Source organism: Anabrus simplex, chromosome 4 (genome assembly GCF_040414725.1).
Source record: "Anabrus simplex isolate iqAnaSimp1 chromosome 4, ASM4041472v1, whole genome shotgun sequence".
Taxonomy (NCBI): Eukaryota; Metazoa; Arthropoda; class Insecta; order Orthoptera; family Tettigoniidae; genus Anabrus; species Anabrus simplex.
Genome location: NC_090268.1, coordinates 365,943,249 through 365,959,319, shown reverse-complemented (window position 1 = coordinate 365,959,319; position 16,071 = coordinate 365,943,249). Strand labels below are relative to the sequence as shown.

Genomic DNA, 16,071 nt, shown 5'->3' with positions numbered 1-16,071 from the left:
CACGGCCTAGCCATTCTTCTTCATCATCATCATTTTGCAGTTCCAGTTTCCCGGTTACTGTTGGCGAGCCTCTTCCATTTTGTCTTATTGAGATACATTCTGTTGTTAATGACGTCCTCCAGTGTCCTTCCCCGATCTGCAATCTCCACCTTTATGAAGTCCATCCAGTAGGTTCTTGGTCTTCCCACCTGCCACATGTTGCTCCAAGTTAACATATGCTGCCCTTGTTGGCTCCATCCTCATTACATGCCCAAACCACCTCAGTCTGGACATGCTGATCCGATTGAACAATAATGTAACAATCCCAGCTTCCTTCCTAACCACATCATTCCTGAACTTGTCCAGTTTGGTTTTTTGAATTGTGGACCTAAGTAACTTCATCTCGGATGCCTGCAACCTTGATGAGTCTTTCTTAGTGAGGGTGCAGGTTTCAGTACCATAGGTTCAGATTGGTATGAAGTACTGAATGAACATCACCAACTTTGATTTTGTTGGTACTTTGGGATCCCGGAGGAGTGTTCGTACTTGCTGGTAAAAGCGAGAGCTCTTCTGCACACTATTTGCCACCTCCTTTGTGGCTAGTGTATCTCAAGATATGACACTGCCGAGGTATGTAATGCTTTCCACACTTTCTAGCAAATGGTTTCCTAGCATGATTACGAGAGAAAAATTATGCAAGCATGTGCAACAACGGAGTAATGAGAAGCTGTATAATTATAGTTTGGGAAGTACAGCGAACACATGATAAGGGAACAGGGAACTGGAAATCAAGTAGGGATGACATAAAATTGTTAGTGTTGAACTGTAGAAGTATTGTAAAGACAGGAATAGAATTAAGTAATTTAATAGATATATATTTACCAGATATTGTAATAGGAGTTGAATCATGGCTGAGAAATGATATAACGGATGCAGAAATTTTCTCACGGCACTGGAGTGTGTAGGTAGGTGTGCTAGGTACCAACTGATGAGCCCACCCTAGCACACGAGGGCGAAACGCTGGCAACCAAGAATGAGTTAGCAGGAAAATTTATAATGTCCAATAACGGACCATTTACATTGGTATTATAAATTTACTCATTCAGGACAAATATTTCAGATTCCCTATGGGAATCAACATCTATATCATTTGATGGCCAAGCAGGCATCAATTTTTGCTGATGAGACAAAGTCTCTTAGTGCATTGGCACTGCCGGTGGCTCCAGTTAGCCTACGCAGTGGCCTCCACGGTATGCACTAGCCAGCGTATTGGTAGGTGTGCTAGGTACCAACTGATGAGCCCACCCTAGCACACGAGGGCGAAACGCTGGCAACCAAGAATGAGTTAGCAGGAAAATTTATAATGTCCAATAACGGACCATTTACATTGGTATTATAAATTTACTCATTCAGGACAAATATTTCAGATTCCCTATGGGAATCAACATCTATATCATTTGATGGCCAAGCAGGCATCAATTTTTGCTGATGAGACAAAGTCTCTTAGTGCATTGGCACTGCCGGTGGCTCCAGTTAGCCTACGCAGTGGCCTCCACGGTATGCACTAGCCAGCGTATTGGTAGGTGTGCTAGGTACCAACTGATGAGCCCACCCTAGCACACGAGGGCGAAACGCTGGCAACCAAGAATGAGTTAGCAGGAAAATTTATAATGTCCAATAACGGACCATTTACATTGGTATTATAAATTTACTCATTCAGGACAAATATTTCAGATTCCCTATGGGAATCAACATCTATATCATTTGATGGCCAAGCAGGCATCAATTTTTGCTGATGAGACAAAGTCTCTTAGTGCATTGGCACTGCCGGTGGCTCCAGTTAGCCTACGCAGTGGCCTCCACGGTATGCACTAGCCAGCGTATTGGTAGGTGTGCTAGGTACCAACTGATGAGCCCACCCTAGCACACGAGGGCGAAACGCTGGCAACCAAGAATGAGTTAGCAGGAAAATTTATAATGTCCAATAACGGACCATTTACATTGGTATTATAAATTTACTCATTCAGGACAAATATTTCAGATTCCCTATGGGAATCAACATCTATATCACTGGAGTGTGTATCGTAGAGATAGGATAGGAAAGGTGGGAGGGGGAGTTTTTATTCTGGTGAAAGAAGAATTTGTAAGCTACGAAAAAGTTAAAGATGAGACACATGAAATTCTAGGTGTAAGGCTCATTTCTAAAGATAATAGGCAACTTGATATATTTGGAGTTTACAGATCAGGAAAGGGTAGCACTGATGCGGATTCGGAATTATTTGATAGGATAGTCAGCTATGTGGGAAACGACATGGAAAGAAATGTGATTGTAGCGGGAGATCTGAATTTGCCAGATGTCAATTGGGAAGGAAATGCGAACGACAGGAAGCATGACCAACAAATGGCAAATAAGTTAATATGGGAAGGACAGCTGGTTCAGAAAGTGATGGAACCAACCAGAGGGAAAAATATTTTGGATGTGGTGTTGATAAAACCAGATGAGCTCTATAGGGAAACTGAAGTAATAGATGGTATTAGTGATCATGAAGCTGTTTTTGTGGTAGTTAAAAATAAATGTGATAGAAAGGAAGGTCTTAAAAGTAGGACTGTTAGGCAGTACCATATGGCTGATAAAGCAGGTATGAGGCAGTTTCTAAAAAGTAACTATGATCGGTGGAAAACGGTAAATAAAAATGTAAACAGACTCTGGGATGGGTTTAAAGAAATTGTTGAGGAATGCGAAAACAGGTTTGTACCTTTAAGGGTGGTAAGGAATGGTAAAGACCCACCTTATTATAACAGAGAAATAAAGAGACTAAGAAGGAGGTGCAGACTGGAAAGAAATAGAGTTAGAAATGGCTGTGGAAGTAAGGAGAAATTGAAGGAACTTACTAGAAAATTGAATCTAGCAAAGAAGGCAGCTAAGGATAACATGATGGCAAGCATAATTGGCAGTCATATGAATTTTAGTGAAAAATGGAAGGGTATGTATAGGTATTTTAAGGCAGAAACAGGTTCCAAGAAGGACATTCCAGGAATAATTAATGAACAAGGGGAGTGTGTATGTGAGGATCTTCAAAAGGCAGAAGTATTCAGTCAGGAGTATGTAAAGATTGTTGGTTACAAGGATAATGTCGAGATACGAGGAAGAGACTATGGCCAAAGAAGTAATAAAATTTACATATGATAACAATGACATTTACAATAAGATACAAAAGTTGAAAACTAGAAAAGCGGCTGGAATTGATCAGATTTCTGGGGATATACTAAAGACAATGGGTTGGGATATAGTACCATATCTGAAGTACTTATTTGATTATTGTTTGGCCGAAGGAGCTATACCAGATGAATGGAGAGTTGCTATAGTAGCCCCTGTGTATAAAGGAAAGGGTGATAGACATAAAGCTGAAAATTACAGGCCAGTAAGTTTGACATGCATTGTATGTAAGCTTTGGGAAGGCATTCTTTCTGATTATATTAGACATGTTTGTGAAATTAATAACTGGTTCGATAGAAGGCAATTCGGTTTTAGGAAAGGTTATTCCACTGAAGCTCAACTTGTAGGATTCCAGCAAGATATAGCAGATATCTTGGATTCTGGAGGTCAAATGGACTGTATCGCGATTGACATGTCTAAAGCATTTGATAGGGTGGATCATGGGAGACTACTGGCAAAAATGAGTGCAATTGGACTAGACAAAAGAGTGACTGAATGGGTTGCTATATTTCTAGAAAATAGATCTCAGAGAGTCAGAGTAGGTGAAGCTTTGTCTGACCCTGTAAGAGTTGAGAGGGGAGTTCCTCAGGGCAGTGTTATCGGACCTTTATGTTTTCTTATATATATAAATGATATGAGTAAAGGAGTGGAATCGGAGGTAAGGCTTTTTGCGGATGATGTTATTCTCTATAGAGTGATAAATAAGTTACAAGATTGTGAGCAACTGCAACGTGACCTCGAAAATATTGTGAGATGGACAGCAGGCAATGGTATGTTGATAAACGGGGCTAAAAGTCAGGTTGTGAGTTTCACAAATAGGAAAAGTCCTCTCAGTTTTAATTACTGCGTTGATGGGGTGAAAGTTCCTTTTGGGGATCATTGTAAGTATCTAGGTGTTAATATAAGGAAAGATCTTCACTGGGGTAATCACATAAATGGGATTGTAAATAAAGGGTACCGATCTCTGCACATGGTTATGAGGGTGTTTAGGGGTTGTAGTAAGGATGTAAAGGAGAGTGCATATAAGTCTCTGGTAAGACCCCAACTAGAGTATGGTTCCAGTGTATGGGACCCTCACCAGGATTACCTGATTCAAGAACTGGAAAAAATCCAAAGAAAAGCAGCTCGATTTGTTCTGGGTGATTTCCGACAAAAGAGTAGCGTTACTAAAATGCTGCAATGTTTGGGTTGGGAAGAATTGAGAGAAAGAAGAAGAGCTGCTCGACTAAGTGGTATGTTCCGAGCTGTCAGCGGAGAGATGGCGTGGATTGACATTAGTAGTAAGAATAGGTTTGAATGGCGTCTATAAAAGTAGGAAAGATCACAATATGAAGATAAAGTTGGAATTCAAGAGGACAAACTGGGGCAAATATTCATTTATAGGAAGGTGAGTTAGGGATTGGAATAACTTACCAAGGGAGATGTTCAATAAATTTCCAATTTCTTTGAAATCATTTCGGAAAAGGCTAGGAAAGCAACAGTTAGGGAATCTGCCACCTGGGCGACTGCCCTAAATGCAGATCAGTATTGATTGATTGATTGATTGATTTGATATCAAAGAAACGAAATAAATTCTAAACTAAACTGACAGCAAGATCAAACTGTTGTATTCATAAGCCAACCAAAAACATATCCACGCAATTACAACTTCGAACAACCACAACATAAACATCGATGGTCAACATATTTCAATTGTCGAAAATAAAAATATTTTGTAGGGATGGTAGATATATCTGTTGAGTAAAAGGCAAATTCAATGCTGAAAGTTACTGTCACAATCATCTGTGATCATTTAACAGCCACACAAATGACCAAAATCCCTAAATGATAATAAGACAAAGTCTCTCATAGTGCACTGGCACCAAGTAGCCTACACAGTGCACTAGCCGTGCATCTTGTACCAACAATATTGGTATTATAAGCTCTTGCGCCAATAGATTGGCATGCTAAGTGCAAGAGGGTTAAAAACAGAGTAGAACTTCCATGTATGTTTTGATACATTCCACATTGGAACCAAGTTGTGTTAGTGTTACTGCAAAAGTACAGAAGACTGATTACTGCAATTATTCATATTTTATATTAATAATCTGCTTTACTCATAGTCTGACCTCCAAACGAATCATCCCTGGCCATTTAAGTTCTTTACAGGCAATTCTTACTTTATAATTACATACAAATCTAGAAGCAAGCAGTTTCTATAACAAACAAGGAAATATTTAACCTCACAACAAATCAACAAATATACTTAATACATTACAATTACCTTCAGTTTGGAAAAATTTGAAACAAAATATTTGATGGCCTGGACCCTAATATCTTCATCAACGTGCCGGAGCTTCTCATACACGTCAATGTTGCCTTGATCATGTGCTATACGGGGAACAAAGCCCAAAACACTTCTCAATGCCTTTCTTTGCTTGCTTGATTTTGCACTCTTCAAAGCTTGAAGTGCTACAAGATCAAATACAAGTGCATACTGACGTTCCAGCTGACACAGAAAAGATGAATACCATTCCATATTATTTTCATTAGAGTTCTCTTTCTTTCCAGCAGTTTCCACAATATCCACATCGAAGGCCTCAATAGCTGTTCTGAAACATACAAGGTCATAACATATAAATGGTAAACACCCCTGACGATTATCATGAGATACAAAACTGCAATATCAAAATGTTTACTAGATAATGTTCAAAATTATAGAATAAAACTGCAGAACGACTACCCGATACAGCTAAATCGTAGCAGGACTGAATCATAGCAGTTCCTATTTGAACGAAGCAGAATCTATTTACCAGGCATTTAGTTATCCGGTAATCAAATATCCAAGCAATTCTGCATTTAATATTATACTTTTCACTTCAAAACTCACCACCAGAGGTATGAACTATTTCTGATTCAACATATTAAAAAAAATCAGGATTATTGTATATTTTCTTTCATTATTTCATTATTATTATTATTTATTGTCGGAAAATTGTGATACAATTAGGAAGAAAGGGCAAAACCCACTTACCATTTTGTACAAGATCAGAAATACTACTTTTGTTAGTGGTTTCTTAAATTGTGATACAATTTGGAAGAAAGGGCAAAACCCACTTACCATTTTGTACAAGATCAGAAATACTACTTTTGTTAGTGGTTTCTTTTTTGCAACTTGTTTTACGTCGCACTGACACAGATAGGTCTTATGATGACGATGAGATAGGAGTGGGGATGAAGCACAGTGGCCTTAAGGTACATTTGCCTGGTGTGAAAATGGGAAATCACAGAAAATCATCTTCAGGGCTGCCGACAGTGGGGTACGAACCTACAATCTCCCGAATGCAAGCTCACAGCTGTCCTAACTGCATGGCCAACTCGCTTGGTATGTTAGTGGTTTAACGTCGCGCCAACTCGGACATATTTTTCACAGTTATGAGATAGGAAAGGGCTAGAACTTCAAAAGGAGTGACCATGACCTTAATTAAAGAAGAGCCCCAACATTCTGGAAACCATGCACAGCCATCTTGAGGGCTGCCGAAAGAGAGGTTCGAACCAATCATCTCCAAAATGCAAGCTAGCAACTACACGATCCAAAATGAACAGCCAACTTACTCAATCAAAAATACCCCTACCCTTGCTGATTCCAAGATGCTTCTCTCCTCATATTGGTTATCATTCTGTCTCTTCCGTCCCTGTTACCCTTCCTACCTCAGTATTTAGCCTACTTTTGAAAATTACATAGAGTTCAGTTTGGACCTTTTAATGAAGCTTCATCAACCATAGTTCACATAAGATACTGACAATTTCTGCTCCCTCTCTTTGTTTTTTAAATTTATTTTATTAGACAGAACTGCATTTTATTACAAGTAATGAAAATCATTTTATTTTCCATATTGAAAGAATAATAATATAAGAGAATTTATTGGACTCCAACCTATTCAATACATTACAGGATGTTAACATTTTTAGTTAAACATCGTTAAAATGGAGACATGTTTCGCCCTCCATGTGGGGCATCATCAGTCATATCAAAGCACCTCAAAATTAAAACAGACGTCTGGTTGGAAATTATGAACATAATATGTAAGAAAGAATACATTAAAAAACACGTACAAAGTCCTATCCTAAACGAAATAACAATAGACTAGTTACACATAGTAAAATACGCTAGTGGTTTCTTAATATTAAAATGAGGCCATCATATACACAGTATAAAAATGAAAGTAATCAAAGTCTATATGATATTGAGTTCGATGGTAGTTCTACGTAGTATATACAAATGTTGGCAAAATAAAACACAATTTATAATTACTGTACACTTATTTATAATTGTTAAAATTGATGAGGTAAAACATTCCAATTTGTCTATTTGTAATTTGGCTCCAACCAAAATAATTCGCCCTAGGATTCATGAGGTAGTCAACTCCGTTGGTCACTCTCTATTTGAATGGAGTGCACAGTGCAAGTGAACAGCTTTTGTTGATTATAAAATGAGGCTGCGCTAAGACAGAGTTAAAACAACACCGGCTTCAAACGAAGATAGTTAAAAACATCATTAGGTTCTTCCTAGTTGACTAAAGGTTTGCGTATATTTTGTTGTTGAAGTGTGGGAAAGTCAGTTGTTGGTTGAATGGGCAACGGTCGAAAATGTTGTGCAGTGCAATCGGTGTTTGAGCTGTCCTACATGTGAGGGAAATCTTGAAAGCTGTTGAGCTGTTACCTAATTGTTAGGAGGTTTGTGGAGCACATAAGACTTTGCACTCAGTGCTCCACAAACCTCCTAACAATTAGGTAACAGCTCAACAGCTTTCAAGATTTCCCTCACATGTAGGACAGCTCAAACACCGATTGCACTGCACAACATTTTCGACCGTTGCCCATTCAACCAACAACTGACTTTCCCACACTTCAACAACAAAATATACGCAAACCTTTAGTCAACTAGGAAGAACCTAATGATGTTTTTAACTATCTTCATTTGAAGCCGGTGTTGTTTTAACTCTGTCTTAGCACAGCCTCATTTTATAATCAACAAAAGCTGTTCACTTGCACTGTGCACTCCATTCAAATAGAGAGTGACCAACGGAGTTGACTACCTCATGAATCCTAGGGCGAATTGTTTTGGTTGGAGCCAAATTACAAATAGACAAATTGGAATGTTTTACCTCATCAATTTTAACAATTATAAATAAGTGTACAGTAATTATAAATTGTGTTTTATTTTGCCAACATTTGTATATACTACGTAGAACTACCATCGAACTCAATATCATATAGACTTTGATTACTTTCATTTTTATACTGTGCATATGATGGCCTCATTTTAATATTAAGAAACCACTAGCGTATTTTACTATGTGTAACTAGTCTATTGTTATTTCGTTTAGGATAGGACTTTGTACGTGTTTTTTAATGTATTCTTTCTTACATATTATGTTCATAATTTCCAACCAGACGTCTGGTTTAATTTTGAGGTTCTTTGATATGACTGATGATGCCCCACATGGAGGGCGAAACATGTCTCCATTTTAACGATGTTTAACTAAAAATGTTAACATCCTGTAATGTATTGAATAGGTTGGAGTCCAATAAATTCTCTTATATTATTATTGAGAACTGCATTTGCCTATACCTTTCAATCACTCTAGAGGGGCCAATTTTCAGCATTAGATGTCACCTACTGTAGTCACATGAAAAGCTATGATGATGATTTCTAACGAATTAGAAAAGGTCAGTAAGAGTGTTTCCAAAGTAAAAGAGAGAGAAAGTCTGGTGAGTGGTAGATTTATTACAGAAAGAAACAAATATTCCATCCTCCAATGATCGTGACCATTCAGATCCAGAATACATTCAATTTACAATTTCAATAGAATTTACAAATATCAAAAAGTGGAAATTTCTCGTTTTGGAGAGTGCTAATCATGTTCTCAGGTATAGATGGAAATGAATGATCTGTAGAGTGTCCCTCAGAATCTGTATTACTACATTTTTCTATTTTGCAGAATTTAACTTTCAAATTCTGTAGTAAGGTTGATCTCTGTTTAGGGAAAAATAAAAATTAAATTGGCGTAAGACATACATTTTTAATGATAGTTCTGTCAAGATGCAAGTGGGAAGAAGGGAACGAATTCCATTACAACAAGGAATTTAATAAAGAGGCCTATGACTGAGTACAATTGGTGAGCACTAAAAAAAGTATCCCACACCTGTACATCACTATCCAAGAAATTATGTACAATGGAAGTCTGACAACAATTGTGAGAAACTCGTGCAGAACTACACAAGAGTTTGAAATAAATAAATAAAAATGTAAACAGCCCATGGGATGCTGGGGAGTGTGAAAACAAGTATGTATTTTTAAATGTGGTAATGAATGGTAAGGGAAATAAGGAGATTAAGAGAGGTGCAAATTAGAAAGAAATAGAGTTAGGAATGGTTGCAGTAGTAAGACCCCCTGTCTATTTGAATGGACATCGTTGTATTCCTTCTAATATTCATAATATTTGTTAATTGGCACAGAGACCCAGTGTCCAACCAAATGAACTGTATGGTGCTGCTATCTGTTGAAGAAAATTTGGAGTATGAAACGATACAATAACGTGTTTCCATGGAGCATGATCATGTGTGGTAAGTCTTCTACGTTCTTTATGGAATTAAAAATAAATTCATGGTTCTAAAATATGTGCATTGGCATAAAATGAAAGCAATAACTATACATTTTAGAATTTTAGTAATTAATTAATTAACAGAGAAATGTACACTCAAGTTTGAGCATTAATTAAATTTCACATTTCAGTCTTTGCTATAGTCTGTAATTGTCCTGGTTCTTTTCGTGCATGTTTATGATGTGATATCTACTACACTTCTGTCCACACAAAGTGCACTTACAATCTTCATCTGGCTCGTGGAACTTCTCGTTTACGCATATCTTGTGGTGAAACCCTTGTGTGGAGAGTCGTGTTATCACGTGGCACTGCGTCATCGTTGGTGAGGCGTAGAACTCGAGGTCAATTTCACTTTTCTTCCTTTCCCTGATGTTTACTAGTGCCCTGCTTGCTTCCGTTGATTGTAGGTAGAATTGTGATTGTATGTCTTCTATGAAATACGTCTCCTGCATCATTTCGTATACCATCCGGCAGTCTTTCTAACTTGGGTAATCCTCTTCATGAACATTGCTTTTATTCTTTCTATTCTCACCAGGCCTCCGATCTTCAGCTTTTCCCACATGATCTCAATTCCATATGTTATCACTGGCACTACTGTCTAAAGTCTCATCGTCCTGCTAATTGATAGGTTTGAAATGTTTTGGATGCTGTATGAGCCTCTGATTGCTGCTGCTGTTCTTTCTTGAATATGTATACCAAAGGATACTGCCGTTGTCTGTAGTGTTATTCCCAAATATTTGTAATTTTGTACCTTTTGTAATGGCTTTTGGTGTAATGTTATGTTGTCTTTGGGCGTTGATTTCCCACCTTTTCTGAAGGTCATTTGTACTGTCTTTTCTTCATTTATCTGCAGGTTGTTTTCCTCCGCCCACGTCTCTAGTCTGCGGACTGCCCTTTGCACCTCCTCCTCTTCCTTTGCTCCAATCAGCATATCATCTGCGTATAGGATCAGCTCTGCTTTTGATCCCTCCTTTACTATGCGGTTCACATCTGCTGCGTAAATGTTGAAAAGTGTGGGACTCATGGGATCCCCTTGCATAACTCTGTTTGTCTGTATTATGTCTTCAGAAATTTCTATGTTGTTGTTTATTCGGTTATGTTCCTCTGTAGACATGCTTCAACTATTCTCACTAGTGGGTATCTCTCGTCGATTGTCAATTTCATTTTCTCGATTAGCTTTTGCCTGTTGATTGAGTCGAATGCCTCCTTAACATCAACAAAGACTGGGTGATATTTCCCTCCTTTGTGTCTTAAGGCTTCTTCTACCTGATTTTATTAGATATTTCACTGCCTGGACCGTGCTCCTGCCTTTCATAAAACCAAATTGATTTTCTGGAATGTACCCATTCAAGGCTTTTAGTAATCTTTCATTTAGTATCTTTGTGAAAACTTTAAAGGTTGCGTTTTCTACTGCTACTCCTTTAAATGAGTCTAGTGATGTTCTGCTCCCTTTTCCTTTGAACAGTATCTTTAGAGTCGCTGTGTTCCATCCCTCTGGTATTTTCCCAGTCTGTATACATTTGTTCATTAGGTCTTTCCACAATTCACTATGAGATTTTAATACAGTAAGATGATGAAAATACATATTAATATGTACGTCCATTTTATTGGACATGAGGACATGGTGTGGTTATTTGTTGTTCTGCCATAACCTCAACGTTTACACTGTACATTGAATTTTTAGTAGGCATTGTACGATTTAAACCCAATAAATGAATGATAAACAAAAGTAATGTGCGGGAGATCTGAAAAGTACTTCTGCATCACAACAAAACACAACTGTTTCTCAGGGTTCCATGAAAAGTGATGACTGACTGAAGGAAAAAATCAAGTTGTAAAACCTCATTTATCATGTGCTCGACCAGTATTTACATTCTAATTGATTATTTTTAAATATTCATTACAATAACAAGAACAGTATTTTTAGCAACTATGTTAGCGACTCCGGCCGGCCCCGTGATATAGGGGTAGCATGTTTGCCTCTTACCCGGAGGCCCTGGGTTCAATTCCCGGCCAGGTCAGGGATTTTTACCTGGACCTGAGGGGTGGTTCGAGGTCCACTCAGCCTACGTGATTAAAACTGAGCTACCTGACAGTGAGATAGCGGCCCTGGTCTAGAAAGCCAAGAATAAAGGCAGAGGAGATTCGTTGTGCTGACCACACAACACCTCGTAATCTGCAGGCCTTCAGGCTAAGCAGCGGTCGCTTGGTAGGCCAAGGACCTTCAAGGGCTGTAGTGCCATGGGGTTTGGTTTGGTTATGTAAGTGACTCCAATGTCTTTTTTCCAATTTTTAATTTAATTTTTGGCAAATGTCTTGTATCACATTTTGTTGTTTGATGTTTATGTACCTGTATATTTACTTGATTTCCCTTTATTTCCTGTAAATTTATTAATATGTATATTAAAATCCAATAAACAGTGAAATATCACAAATTGAGAAATAAATAAGTTCACTTACATTTTTACTGAAAGAAGACCCAATGGACAGTCCTCACTTAAACCCTTGGGCATCAATATCAAAAAATTACTCCATAACACTTTTTATTAACCTATTTCAATATGTATAAAAAAATTTCATCAAAATTTCTCAACCTTAACTACGTTGGGTCTCAGGAGGATTGTGAGCACTTACAGAAGGCAGATGTATTCAGTCAGCACAGTATGTAAAGGTGGTTTGATACACTGAAACCTCATTAGTGCGTTCCTCATTAATACGTTTTCCCACTTAATTCATTGTAAATTCGAAATTCCGATTCTCATCATATTAAGTCTACATAAAATTACCTCACTTATCGCGTCACAAATTTTCGCTATTACCGCTTAGTACGATCACATTTTTCCTAGCCATAAAAATGATAATATTCATCCCTTGTGAAACAAACGTGATATCCAACTCGGGTAAAATCCGTCGCTACAGTTGCGTGATTACAGAAAAACACCTTAAGCTCCTGAACTTCACGGGATATGTTGCACATGGAAAATTCTAAATTCCCATGGAGGGAATTAGATATTTTTCACCAACAGAGCATGTCAAAAACATATCAGATGTAAGGCTTTTCAGGCGTTTGCTCTATTAACCAGCGTTTCATCTTCGTTTTGTCTTCCGTATGCAGTTATCAGACTGTGCCACATATATAGGCTTCTGATAAGCTCACCTGCATACACCCAGCGTCAGTGGGTAGGGTCTGACACATCCCACTCTGACAAGTCTAGTGTCAGACCTAAGACGAAACGCTGGTTAATAGAGCAAACGCCTGAAAAGCCTTACATCTGATATGTTGCACATTCAGGGAGCAAGCCGTTAGCCTCAGGAATGTTCTGTTTTGCTTGCTGGTTAGCAGCAAGATTGATGAATAACACAGCGAGTCTATTTGCCCTGTATTTCACATTCCATTTAGAAGTTAGAAATTTATTTTGTGTTGAGATGTACAGTGAAGTTTTGTCGCGAGATAAGGTAGCCTATATCAGGATTAGGAACATAATCATGTGAAACCGACTAGCGTGATGATAGCCTAAGTATGGATAAGAAAAAGCCATGAAATTCCTTGCTAATGAAGACAAAATTAAAATCTTTCAGAAAGTGGACTGGCATCCGCACCTTTAAGTGCCCAGAGGCCGCAAATGTTGAACTCGCACCTTTGAGTTTCAACTCGATCATTCAACTTGGTTGAAGTCTTTCTGGCAGTCAAAGTCATTCCTCCTGATACCTCCCGGTCGCACATGATCACCCACGTGAAAGTCTAATGGGACTCACAGATCGAGTTTAACCTCCAATTCATTATCTAAGATTGTAACCACAAAATAATGTTTAATAACCCACTGCTCTGAAATAAAAGGCTTCTACTAACATTTGGGTTAGAAAGAAGGATGATCTGCAATAATACCTGGATATTTTTATTGGCCGCGTGCAAATGTTTTCATATTTGTTAATTGATGTTTTTCCACACCTTTCAGTGTGCTTGTTATTTTATAAGCCCCAGCAGAAAAGGTTATCGTATTTGTTCTCTCATGTTTTTCACACCGCTTAATACCTTCCTCTCATCTTTAGAAATGGTAGATATAGTTTTCACTACTCCTGTGGATACACGACATAAAATGCCGTCATGTAATAAAAATTTCAGTCTGTCAGACACACACAATGCAAATTAAAACACTATAAGCGTACCTGTAAAAATCACATTTTATATACAAAGAATGGCATTTTTCGTTCTACAAGAACATCCTCAGATTCTATCAAATCACTTAAATTATGTGCATATATGTACAGTATAGTTTACGTAGTGTAAACTTCTCAATGATCTGGAGTAGGTGACAATATGAACTATATGTGAGCAAAAATGATTGTATGGGAAGCGACCAACACCGTATAATGAAATATTCTGTACTTATCTATACTGCCGAAGACACGTATGTTGTCACCTCTCACTGTAACAGATTTGTGAACCGAGAGAGGAATGGTTCTGAGCTTAGCTATCAGTTCCTCGGGTAGGGGCGCGTGTAATGATGTGTAATGATGTGGTTGGAGGAGAGTAGGTTGATACCTTCATCCTAAAGCTAGCAACTGTACCCTGGAGAGGGGGCCGGGATGGGGTATTAGGGGCGGAGCGTTGTGAAACTTTCTTCAACTATCTTCTTCTAGTAATAATGTATTATCTATTATGAATAAATGCAAGTTTATGGGTTTAATAAATTAGGTATTGAAATAGAGTGTACCTATTAGACATTATTTTTAATGTTAACTCATGTTCTCACTGCATGAAACATTTTATTATTTTTTTATATCGCCTATTAATTTTATTATTACAATATTTTAGGAGTGTTCCTGTGAGTTTATTTACTGATATTTCATAATCTATAATAAGTCGACACTGGAAAATAGGGTTTGTAATAAATGCCGTCATGTCGGAAAGAATCATATCTAGTGTTTCCATATCCCTATTGGATAGTTTTTATTTGTATATTCAGTGGTACGTTTTCTCGCCAAACACGTTCATTTTTGTTGTATCCTGCAGAAACGTCTTAACAAGGTTTTACTGTATCAGGATAATGCCCAGGAGGAGGAGATGACTAATACTGGCAAATTACTGAAATTTACTTATGATAATAAAGACATTTACAAAAAAAATTACAAAAATTGAAAGCTAGAAAAGCAGCTGGGACTGATAAGAATTCTAGGGATGTATTACAGGCTATAGGTTGGGATATAGTGCCAAAACTGAAATACTTACTTGATTACTGTTTGCATGAAGCAGCAATACCAAATGAATGGAGAATTGTGATAGTAGTCCCAGCAAATTCTCCTGAGCATGTAAACCCATACACTAAGGGTGCAACTTTACTCTTTTCCCCTGTTAATGATGAAAGTAGTGATTTATAGTTCTTCTTCTAACTGTTGGGTTTGATTCAGTGTTGCTAACAATACATTTTAGGGACCCTACTTGCTAATACGACGTCTCTTACAGTTACTGTTAACCTGGCACACTGGCACTGTACAGCCATGGTTTTTACCAGAATTACATATTGCCACTGCAATAATGTTTAAGTCACTAGTGATACATTTGCAAATATATTTGAAGCATATTTTCTTTTTCTGTAGGATTATAAATCTGTCTGGGTAATACCAGGTAAGTAGAATTGTGGCATGTTCGAATGATGCATTTAATAGCATAGTTTGTGTGAAATGAGGAACACAGCATTTTATTAATTATGGTCTTATTGCGTCCAATACTTAAGTATAGAATTCAATTAGAATGTCTAAGAAGCAAGAAAAATCTACAAGAACTCCTCCGAAAAGGAAAGCAACCTTACGTCCTTCACAAAAATCAGGTCAAGAGAGCATTATACATTGCTACGAGCAATTGAAACACAAAGACAATCCTTCATAGTGTATGACAAGAGTTTCAAAATTAACTGAAGCGTTTATTTTAATCATGTTTCTTAGGAAAGTTTCTGACATAATGAGAATAATCAGTTGAAAATGGAAGAATATTTCAGTATGAATCTAACCTAACCTAATCATGTCTTGTCTCGACTTTGATACGGTTTGCAGACTTTGTGTATTTATACTGACTTACGGCATATGTGTATATAATATATTTGCTTCTGTGTGCTGATAATGGCTCTAAGAGTTGAAACATGTCCACATAGGTTAGATAAATATTCTTTTTAGATTATATTGTGTATTGATTTGGTGGTTAATCTACCTTTTTTTTCTCAAATGAATATA

The 16,071-nt window shown here is 37.5% G+C and overlaps 1 protein-coding gene across 1 annotated transcript in view; it reads right to left on the bottom strand.

Annotated features, from left to right (window-relative positions):
• The window catches only part of l(2)k09022 (HEAT repeat containing 1 homolog l(2)k09022), a 371,041-nt gene that overhangs the window by 294,338 nt on the left and 60,632 nt on the right, over window positions 1-16,071 (bottom strand). The window contains exon 6 of the mRNA XM_067145803.2: window positions 5,460-5,787. Within this exon, the coding sequence (XP_067001904.2) occupies window positions 5,460-5,787 (328 nt within the window). The remainder of the gene's footprint in view (window positions 1-5,459; window positions 5,788-16,071) is intronic.